This window comes from Oncorhynchus gorbuscha, linkage group LG22 (genome assembly GCF_021184085.1).
Source record: "Oncorhynchus gorbuscha isolate QuinsamMale2020 ecotype Even-year linkage group LG22, OgorEven_v1.0, whole genome shotgun sequence".
NCBI classification, from domain to species: Eukaryota; Metazoa; Chordata; class Actinopteri; order Salmoniformes; family Salmonidae; genus Oncorhynchus; species Oncorhynchus gorbuscha.
In genome coordinates this window covers 32,301,347-32,312,919 of record NC_060194.1, presented here as the reverse complement: position 1 = coordinate 32,312,919, position 11,573 = coordinate 32,301,347, and the positions used below count along the sequence as shown (strand labels likewise).

The following is an 11,573-nucleotide window of genomic DNA, read 5'->3' as shown; positions in this document are numbered from 1 at the left end:
GCAGTGATGTTTTGGGGCTGTTGCTGGGCAACACTGACTTTCAACTCTCTCCAAAAAAATTATATGGGGTTGAGATCTGGAGACTGGCTTGGCCACTCCAGGACCTTGAAATGCTTCTTACGAAGCCACTCCTTCGTTGCCCGGGCAGTGTGTTTGGGATCATTTGTCATGCTGAAAGACCCAGCCACGTTTCATCTTCAATGCCCTTGCTGATGGAAGGAGGTTTTCACTCAAAATCTCACGATACATGGCCCCATTCATTCTTTCCTTTACACGGATCAGTCGTCCTGGTCCCTTTGCAGAAAAACAGCCCCAAAGCATGCTGTTTCCACCCCCATGCTTCACGGTAGGTGTGGTGTTCTTTGGATGCAACTCAACGTTCTTTGTCCTCCAAACACGACGAGTTGAGTTTTTACCAAAAAGTTATATTTTGTTTTCATCTGACCATATGACATTCTCCCAATCTTCTTCTGGATCATCCAAATGTTCTCTAGCAAACTACAGACGGGCCTGGACATGTACTGGCTTAAGCAGGGGGACACGTCTGGCACTGCAGGATTTGATTCCCTGGCTGCGTAGTGTGTTACTGATAGGCTTTGTTACTTTGGTCCCAGCTCTCTGCAGGTCATTCACTAGGTCACCCCCGTGTGGTTCTGGGATTTTTGCTCACTGTTCTTGTGATCATTTTGACTCCACGGGGTGAGATCTTGCGTGGAGCCCCAGATCGAGGGAAATTATCAGTGGTCTTGTATGTCTTCCATTTCCTAATAATTGCTCCCACAGTTGATTTCTTCAAACCAAGCTGCTTACCTATTGCAGATTCAGTCTTCCCAGCCTGGTGCAGGTCTACAATTTTGTTTCTGGTGTCCTTTGACAGCTCTTTGGTCTTGGTCATAGTGGAGTTTGGAGTGTGACTGTTTGAGGTTGTGGACAGGTATCATTTATACTGATAACAAGTTCAAACAGGTGCCATTAATACAGGTAACGAGTGGAGGACAGAGGAGCCTCTTAAAGAAGAAGTTACAGGTCTGTGAGAGCCAAAAAACTTGCTTGTTTGTAGGTGACCAAATACTTTTTTCCCACCATAAATTGCAAATAAATTCATTAAAAATTCTACAATGTGATTTTTCTGGATTTTTTTTTCTTATTTTGTCTGTCATAGTTGAAGTGTACCTATGATGAAAATTACAGGCCTCATCTTTAAGTGGGAGAACTTGCACAATTGGTGGTTGACTAAATACTTTTTTGCCCCACTGTATATGGATCACTCCAAGATATTGGTATCACTCCACGGAGGAGGGATACATCCGAGGTGAGGCCTTACAGATTCCCTTCGTGTACACCTGTGTCACAGCTGGGGTCTGCCCCTATATATAGACCCCATGTCTGTGACACATTCTCCACATAATTTGAGGCGCCTCCAGCACCGTAGAGGATTGGAGTCATCCATATACAGTGCCTTGCGAAAGTATTCGGCCCCCTTGAACTTTGCGACCTTTTGCCACATTTCAGGCTTCAAACATAAAGATATAAAACTGTATTTTTTTGTGAAGAATCAACAACAAGTGGGACACAATCATGAAGTGGAAGGACATTTATTGGATATTTCAAACTTTTTTTAACAAATCAAAAACTGAAAAATTGGGGGTGCAGAATTGTTACCCTTTACTTTCAGTGCAGGAAACTCTCCAGAAGTTCAGTGAGGATCTCTGAATGATCCAATGTTGACCTAAATGACTAATGATGATAAATACAATCCACCTGTGTGTAATCAAGTCTCCGTATAAATGGACCTGCACTGTGATGGTCTCAGAGGTCCGTTAAAAGCGCAGAGAGCATCATGAAGAACAAGGAACACACCAGGCAGGTCCGAGATACTGTTGTGAAGAAGTTTAAAGCCGGATTTGGATACAAAAAGATTTCCCAAGCTTTAAACATCCAAAGGAGCACTGTGCAAGCGATAATATTGAAATGGAAGGAGTATCAGACCACTGCAAATCTACCAAGACCTGGCCGTCCCTCTAAACTTTCAGCTCATACAAGGAGAAGACTGATCAGAGATGCAGCCAAGAGGCCCATGATCACTCTGGATGAACTGCAGAGATCTACAGCTGAGGTGGGAGACTCTGTCCATAGGACAACAATCAGTCGTATATTGCACAAATCTGGCCTTTATGGAAGAGTGGCAAGAAGAAAGCCATTTCTTAAAGATATCCATAAAAAGTGTCATTTAAAGTTTGCCACAAGCCACCTGGGAGACACACCAAACATGTGGAAGAAGGTGCTCTGGTCAGATGAAACCAAAATTGAACTTTTTGGCAACAATGCAAAATGTTATGTTTGGCGTAAAGCAACACAGCTCATCACCCTGAACACACCATCCCCACTGTCAAACATGGTGGTGGCAGCATCATGGTTTGGGCCTGCTTTTCTTCAGCAGGGACAGGGAAGATGGTTAAAATTGATGGGAAGATGGATGGAGCCAAATACAGGACCATTCTGGAAGAAAACCTGATGGAGTCTGCAAAAGACCTGAGACTGGGACGGAAATTTGTCTTCCAACAAGACAATGATCCAAAACATAAAGCAAAATCTACAATGGAATGGTTCAAAAATAAACATATCCAGGTGTTAGAATGGCCAAGTCAAAGTCCAGACCTGAATCCAATCGAGAATCTGTGGAAAGAACTGAAAACTGCTGTTCACAAATGCTCTCCATCCAACCTCACTGAGCTCGAGCTGTTTTGCAAGGAGGAATGGGGAAAAAATCAGTCTCTCGATGTGCAAAACTGATAGAGACATACCCCAAGCGACTTACAGCTGTAATCGCAGCAAAGGGTGGCACTACAAAGTATTAACTTAAGGGGGCTGAATAATTTTGCACGCCCAATTTTTCCGTTTTTGATTTGTTAAGTTTGAAATATCCAATAAATGTCGTTCCACTTCATGATTGTGTCCCACTTGTTGTTGATTCTTCACAAAAACATACAGTTTTATATCTTTATGTTTGAAGCCTGAAATGTGGCAAAAGGTCGCAAAGTTCAAGGGGGCCGAATACTTTCGCAAGGCACTGTAATTACAATTGAGCAATTAACACTGGAGTGACAGATGTGCAGATGATGATGATGTGCAAGTAGAAATACTGATGTGCAAAAAAGTAAATAAAAACAATATGGGGATGAGGTAGGTAGTTGGATGGGCTATTTACAGCTGTACAGTGTACAGCTGCAGCGATCGGTGAGCTGCACAGATAGCTGATGTTTAAAGTTAGTGAGGGAGATGCAAGTCTCCAACTTAGGCTATTTTTGTTTACCCATGCGCAGGTACTATGAGAGTTTTTATGACAATGCTGCCCACCCGAACCTGACTTCTCCATCTAACTTAAGTCCAGAGGAACAGCTAGAGTTTGTGACTGATACTGCAAAGGTATTGTTACCATAGTAAACCCACTGATGGGTTTATTTGTAGTAGTCACAGTTTCCATTACATTCTCCACTGTCTGTTAGAATAATATCTCTCTCTCTTCCCTCCCTCACTGTACTCTTTCAGTCTCTTACCGAGGTGGCTACTGCAGTTGCCCGCGCTCTCTTCAAGCAGGCTGGGGGAAACAACTCCCAAGTAAACAAAATCAATGCAGACCCCAAAACAGTGGGACTCGATGATTGATGAGGTGTTGAACAAGTGAAACTGATCAGTCATGGCTTCCCGAGTGGTGCAGTGGTCTAAGGCAGTGCTAGCTGTGCCACTAGAGATTCTGGGTTCGAGTCCAGGCACTGTCACAGACGGCCGCGACCGGGAGACCCATGGTGCGGCGCACAGTTGGTCCAGCATCATCCGGCTTAGGGGAAGGTTTGGCCTGCAGGGATGTCCTTGTCCCATCGCGCACTAGCGACTCCTGTGTCGGACCGGGCGCAGTGCACGCTGACACGGTTGCCAGGTGCACAGTGTTTCGGTCGACACATTGGTGCTGCTGGCTTCTGGGTTAAGTGGGCATTGTGTCAAGAAGCAGTCCGGCTTGGTTGGGTTGTGTTTCGGAGGACGCATGGCTCTCAACCTTCGCCTCTCCCGAGTCCGTACGGGAGTTGCAGAGATGAGACGAGACTGTTACTACCAATTAGATACCACACAATTAAATTGGGGAGAAAAAGGGGTAAGAAATGTTTTTTTAACCTGATCAGTCATACTGTTATAGTCTGTTATTTTCCATGACACTTTCAATATGCCTGTTACCATATGTCATTCTCAACATCTAAAATCTTTTAAAATTCACTTTTTTGGAACAGTGAGCAGAATTGTTTGACCAACACTGTGGATCTCTCTCTCAGGTGACCCAGATGCTGTATGGGTTTCTGGTTAGATCCAACAACAGCTGGTTTCAGGCAGTGATGGCCCCAGAACTGAAGGACATCCTCCGTGAGTTTTAGTCTGATACTTTTTCACAAGGACACCCTTTGACGCTATAGAGGTATTCTGCTCCTACTGACGTCGTAAAACCCATGCAGATATGGACTAGTCACAGACACACTCACATCCATAAAGATGGTACTTGGGTCTTCACTGCGTTGTGTTTTCTGTCTCTCAGAGCCCAACCCACCCCAGTACTACGTTGGTGTTGCCAAGTCGTCCCATCAGGCTAATGCACTGACCTATCTGGTCCAATGTCTCCTGGCTAATTTAACGGGATCAGCCACCAACCTCACCCAGAGCCAGTGCAAGAAGCCAGATGAGCTGCCGAACGAGAGCACATATGTAAATGTGGCTCTGTATCTGTCTGTTCTGATGGATAGATGTTTACACATTAAAAATGTGTTTCTTTGTATTGCCGGAACCACACCGCACTCTGATTCGCTCATTCTCTCCCTCAGTTGTACTCTTATCTCTGGGTTCAGGGCGTGGTCCCACCCAACAGCACCCAGAGGGAGTCTTTCTGCGTACGCACAGCAGTACGCCTGGTCAAGGCAGTGTCCCCCGCCTTCGATCTGGGGGATTACATTTCCAAAGAATATTCCACATGGACAAAATCGCAGTGGAAGTTCATCAAAGCTCAAATTTTCCTAGTTGCCAGCTGGGAACTGGAGGTAAAACTGCACTCAATTTTCCCACCATGATCCATCTGTTTAATTAATTACAGTTTTGTATACATTCATATAGTTATGTTTGAATCTAGTAAGCCTGTGTAAGTGGTAAAATATTGTATTTTTATTGTATATTGTTTTTACATGTTTGACTGTCCATTGTCTGATAAAGATGATGGTAGAAGAGAATTACATTATTTACCTTTTTCTTTCCTCTTAATTTCTCTCATAGATGCTGACCTTAGGCGTGGGAGTGGCCGTGTTGTTCACATCGCTACTGGTCACATACTTTGTCAGTACCAAGGCAGATGTCCTCTTCAGCTCCGTCAGGGAACCCAACAACGCCGCATACTGATTGCCTCATACTAACCTGTGACCAGCGACCACTACTCTCACAACCAAACCGTTTTTTTTTTACACACAATAGGTATACAGACATATAGACAGACAGGTTAGGGTGACCAACAGACAGGTTAGGCAGAACTTGAGGTTTTAACTCACAGTGAATGGCCTGTTTGGACTCAAACAGATGAGTTTTAACACATAACCGGATTTGATTGGCCTGGATGGATGTGGACTCAACAGGGTCAGATTGCCACCAGTGTAAAATATGTTCATATTTAATTTTTTTTGTTTTGTCAAATAATGTTTTGTTTACTGTATCATGGGATTAGGCACTAAACGTTGTTTGACCTTGACGTGTGTGTGTGTCCAAATGGTGAGTGTTTGCGAGCATGTGCAAGTGTGTTTATTGAGTATGCGGTTGTAGTATGTACAATAGCTTTCCTGTCATTTCTCAGGAGAATGAAACCTTATGTCGGCAAATGGACTTTGGATGTGGGTTCAGCTGAATGACCATTACTATGCTTAAACATTCAGATATCCAAATAGTATTTTTTTATTTGGTTTGCAGTCTTTAAAAAATCAACTTTATTTTAAGTCTAGACATAAATTGCAGGATTTAATAACATCATGCCCACATGTTTTTAATCATGTAATTGATGGAATTGTTAATTGACCTGGGTTTTTTTGTATGTGAAGGTGATCTCTGATTTTGACCAACTGGGGAATAAATGTGATTATTGCCTTGATAACAGGTTGCAATTGTAAATGAGCGCTGGTTCTCAACTTGCCTACCTGGTTAAATAAAGGTGTCATGTTTGTCATTTATTATCATGTCTTGTCCCTGTGCTCCCCATTCTGTTCGTTTCCCTCTGCTGGTCTTATTGGGTTCTTTCCCTCTCTCTCCCCCTCCCCCTCTCACTCTCTCGCTCTCTCTTCTCTCTATCGTTCCGTTCCTGCTCCCAGCTGTTCCTATTCCCCTAATCATCATTTAGTCTTCCCACACCTGTTCCCGATCCTTTCCCCTGATTAGAGTCCCTATTTATTCCTTTGTGTTCCGTTCCTGTCCCGTCGGTTCCTTGTTTAGTATTCACCATGCTGTGATTGCGTTTCGCCCTGTCCTGTCGTGTTTTTGCTGTGATTGTGTATCGCCCTGTCCTGTCGTGTTTTTTTGCCTTCATCAGATGCTGCGTGTGAGCAGGTGTCTCTGTCTACTACGGCCTGCGCCTACCCGAAGCGACCTGCAGTCTGTGGCCGCTTCTCCAGTTATTCCCCTCTACTGACTAGAGGATTTCTGTTATTCCCTGTTTGGACTTAAATAAACTCTGTTTCTGTTAAGTCGCTTTTGGGTCCTCTTTCACCTGCATGACAAAAGGAGAGAGAACTAAATAAACATGGCCTTTTTTCCTATCTAATGTTGCTTCTCTACTATTTCCCAGCATGGTTTTGGTACAGGACATGGTCTAGGACAGGAGAAGGTACTAAAGTATGCAATTACATACAGTGCCTTCAGAAACTATTCACACCCCTTTTTCCACATTTTGTTACAGCCTGAATTTTAAATGGATTAAATATAGTTTTTTTGTCACTGGCCTACACACAATACTCTTCATTCAAAGACCCAATCATGGACACTCTTACTGACAGTTGTGGCTGCTTCGCGTGACGTCTTGTTGTCTCTACCTTCTTGCCCTTTGTGCTGTCTGTGCCCAGTAATGTTTGTACCATGTTTTGTGTTGCTACCATGCTATGTCGTTGTCTTGGGTCTTTCTTTATGTAGTGTTGTGATGTGTGTTGTCCTATATTTTATTTTTAATCCCGGCCCTCATACCCGCAGGATGCCTTTTGCTAGGCTGTCATTGTAAATAAGAATTTGTTCTTAAATGACATGCCTAGTTAAATAAAGGTACATTTAAAATAAATGCCCCATAATGTCAAAGTGGAATTGTTTTTAAAAATTTGTACTAATTAAAAATGAAAATCAAATGTCTTGAGTTAATAAGTATTCAACCCATTTGTTAAGGCAAACCTACATAGGAAATGTGCTTAACAAGTCACATAAATTGCATGGACTACCTCTGTACCCCACACACAATTATCTGTATGGTCACTCAGTTGAGCAGTGGATTTAAAATACAGATTCAACCGCGAAGACCAGGGAGGTTTTCCAATGCCTCCAGAAGGGCACCTATTGGTAAATGTGCAAAAAAATATATAGAAATAAACAGGCATTGAATATCCCTCTGAGCATGGTGAGGAAAGCGAGAGAACAGCTCGTTCCTGGGGTGTGTGGGGTCCTTGATGAGGCCAATGGGGATTTTAAAACATTTAAGAGTTTAATGGCTGTGATAGAGGAAAACTGAGGATGGATCAACAACATTGTAGTTACTCCACAATGGTAATCTAGTTGGGAATGAAAAGAAGAAAGCTTGTACAGATATTTTTTAAATCCAAAACATGCATCCAGTTTGCAACAAGGCACTAAAGTAATACTGCAAAAAATGTGGCAAAGCAATTCACTTTTTGTCCTGAAAGCAAAGTGTTTGGGGCAAATCCAATACAACACAGAGTACCATTCTTCATATTTTCAGCATGGTGGTGGCTGCATCATGTTATGTGTATGCTTGTAATCGTTAAGGACTGGGAAGTTTTTTAGGATAAAAAAGAAACAGAATGGAACTAAGCACAGACAGAATCCTAGAGGAAACCCTGGTTCAGTTTACTTTCACCAGACACTGGGAGATTAATTCACCTTCCAGCAGGACAATAACCTAAATCACAAGGCCAAATCTACACTGGTGTTGCTTACCAAGACATTGAATGTTCCTGAGTGGCCGAGTTACAGTTTTGACTCAAATCTACTTGAAATTCTACGGCAATACCTGAAAATGGTTGTCTAGCAATGATCAACAACCAATTTGACAGAGCTTGAAGAATTTTGAAAAGAATAATGGGCAAATGTTGCACAATCCAGGTGTGGAAAGCTCTTAGAGAGTTACCTAGAAAGCCTCACAGCTGTAATCGCTTCCAAAGGTCATTCAAACATGTATTGACCCAGGGGGTTGAATAGTCATCTAATCAAGGTATATATATATATATATATATTTTTTTTTTACAAATGTTCAAATTTTTCCTCCACTTTGACATTACAGAGTATTCAGTGTTGATCGTTGACAAAAAAATGACAATTACATCCATTTAATCTAATTTTGTAACACAGCAAAATGTGGAAAACGTCAAAGGGTGTGAATATCTGAAGGCTTTGTATCTTTGATATTGGAGTTTAAGTCAGTGTTGCCAACTAATTTTCAGGGTAAGTTGCTAGAGGCAGGTTGATTTGTTGCTAAAAGTTGCTAAATGACATTGTGATGTCATTGCGTGATAACGTAAAACTGCGTCATTATGTAGAATACACAATAACGTTACTCAAATTGACAGGCCATCTCAGCGAAAAATATGATTTGACATTACTTCAGGTACAGACTCCCACTCTTTTCTGTACTTCTGGCTGTACAATTTTGATTGAGACATATTGATTGATGTTGTAAGTTCTGTTCAAGATCAAACATTCGTGACTTAGAATACTTGGACAACTACAAATACCTAGGTGTCTGGTTAGACTGTAAACTCTCCTTCCAGACTCACATTAAACATCTCCAATCCAAAATTAAATCTAGAAATGGCTTCCTATATTGCAACAAAGCATCCTTCACTCATGCTGCCAAACATACCCTCGTAAAACTGACCATCCTACCGATCCTCAACTTCGGCGATGTCATCTATAAAATAGCCTCCAACAGTCTACTCAAAAAATTGGATGCAGTCTATCACAGTGCCATCCGTTTTGTCACCAAAGCCCCATACTCTACCCACCACTGGGACCTGTATGCTCTCGTTGGTTGGCCCTCGCTTCATACTCATCGCCAAACCCACTGGCTACAGGTTATCTACAAGTCTCTGCTAGGTAAAGCCCCACCTTATCTCAGCTCACTGGTCACCATAGCAGCACCCACTCGTAGCACGCGCTCCAGAAGGTATATCTCACTGGTCACCCCCAAAGCCAATTCCTCCTTTGGTCGCCATTCCTTCCAGTTCTCTGCTATCAATGACTGGAACGAACTGCAAAAATCACTGAAGCTGGAGACTCATATCTCCCTCACTAGCTTTAAGCACCAGCTTGATTACCAACAACGACGAGACGGCCTACAGGGAGGAGGTGAGGGCCCTCTGAGTGTGGTGTCAGGAAAATAAGCTCACACTCAACGTCAACAAAACAAAGGAGATGATCGTGGACTTCAGGTAACAGCAGAGGGAGCACCCCCCTATCCACATCAACAGGACAGTAGTGGAGAGGATAGAAAGTTTTAAGTTCCTCGGCGTACACATCACGGACAAACTGAATTGGTCCACCCACACAGACAGCATCGTGAAGAAGGCGCAGCAGCGCCTCTTCAACCTCAGGAGGTTGAAGAAATTTGCTTGTCACCAAAAGCACTCACAAACTTTTACAGATGCACAATCGAGAGCATCCTGTCGGGCTGTATCTCCGTCTGGTAAGGCAACTGCTCCGCCCACAACCGTAAGGATCTCCAGAGGGTAGTGAGGTCTGCACAATGCATCACCGGGGGCAAACTACCTGCCCTCCAGGACACCTACACCACCCGATGTCACAGGAATTCCATAAAGATCATCAAGGACAACAACCACCCGAGCCACTGCCTGTTCACCCCGCTATCATCCAGAAGGCGAGGTAAGTACAGGTGCGTCAAAGCAGGGACCGAGAGTCTGTTAAAGATAGTTAAACAGCCACCACTAACATTGAGTGGCTGCTGCCATACATGTAAAAAATGTATCACTAACCACTTTAAACAATGCCACTTAATATAATGTTTACATACCCTACATTACTAATCTCATATGTATATACTGTACTCGATACCATCTACTGCATCTTGCCTATGCCATTCTGTACCATCACTCATTCATATATCTTTATGTACATATTCTTCATCCATTTACACTTGTGTGTATAAGGTAGCTGTTGTGAAATTGTTAGGTTAGATTACTCGTTGGTTATTACTGCATTGTCGGAACTAGAAGCACAAGCATTTCGCTACACTTGCACTAACATCTGCTAACCATGTGTATTTGACAAATAACATTTGATTTACATTTACATTTAAGTCATTTAGCAGACGCTCTTATCCAGAGCGACTTACAAATTGGTGCATTCACCTTATGACATCCAGTGGAACAACCACTTTACAATAGTGCATCTAAATATTTTAAGGGGGGGGGGTGAGAAGGATTACTTTATCCTATCCTAGGTATTCCTTAAAGAGGTGGGGTTTCAGGTGTCTCCGGAAGGTGGTGATTGACTCCGCTGTCCTGGCGTCGTGAGGGAGTTTGTTCCACCATTGGGGAGCCAGAGCAGCGAACAGTTTTGACTGAGCTGAGCGGGAACTGTACTTCCTCAGTGGTAGGGAGGCGAGCAGGCCAGAGGTGGATGAACGCAGTGCCCTTATTTGGGTGTAGGGCCTGATCAGAGCCTGGAGGTACTGAGGTGCCGTTCCCCTCACAGCTCCGTAGGCAAGCACCATGGTCTTGTAGCGGATGCGAGCTTCAACTGGAAGCCAGTGGAGAGAGCGGAGGAGCGGGGTGACGTGAGAGAACTTGGGAAGGTTGAACACTAGACGGGCTGCGGCGTTCTGGATGAGTTGTAGGGGTTTAATGGCACAGGCAGGGAGCCCAGCCAACAGCGAGTTGCAGTAATCCAGACAGGAGATGACAAGTGCCTGGATTAGGACCTGCGCCGCTTCCTGTGTGAGGCAGGGTCGTACTCTGCGGATGTTGTAGAGCATGAACCTACAGGAACGGGCCACCGCCTTGATGTTAGTTGAGAACGACAGTTTGTTGTCCAGGATCACGCCAAGGTTCTTAGCGCTCTGGGAGGAGGACACAATGGAGTTGTCAACCGTGATGGCGAGATCATGGAACGGGCAGTCCTTCCCCGGGAGGAAGAGCAGCTCCGTCTTGCCGAAGTTCAGCTTGAGGTGGTGATCCGTCATCCACACTGATATGTCTGCCAGACATGCAGAGATGCGATTCGCCACCTGGTCATCAGAAGGGGGAAAGGAGAAGATTAATTGTGTGTCG

The 11,573-nt window shown here is 43.7% G+C and overlaps 1 protein-coding gene and 1 long non-coding RNA gene across 2 annotated transcripts; both read left to right on the top strand.

The window, feature by feature from the left end:
- Positions 1-1,146: 1,146 nt before the first annotated feature.
- On the top strand, positions 1,147-3,936 carry LOC124009207. Its single transcript, XR_006834242.1, has 3 exons — positions 1,147-1,312; positions 3,324-3,426; positions 3,550-3,936. It is a non-coding gene; the product is annotated as an uncharacterized LOC124009207 (long non-coding RNA).
- A 39-nt stretch (positions 3,937-3,975) lies between these two features.
- LOC124010057 (nicastrin-like) lies at positions 3,976-6,962 on the top strand. The gene is made up of 6 exons (XM_046322389.1): positions 3,976-4,150; positions 4,326-4,413; positions 4,583-4,749; positions 4,866-5,078; positions 5,308-6,226; positions 6,793-6,962. The coding sequence occupies exons 1-5, from the start codon at positions 4,043-4,045 to the stop codon at positions 5,428-5,430; spliced, it is 699 nt and encodes a 232-aa protein (XP_046178345.1). The 5' UTR covers positions 3,976-4,042; the 3' UTR covers positions 5,431-6,226; positions 6,793-6,962.
- Positions 6,963-11,573: the final 4,611 nt, after the last annotated feature.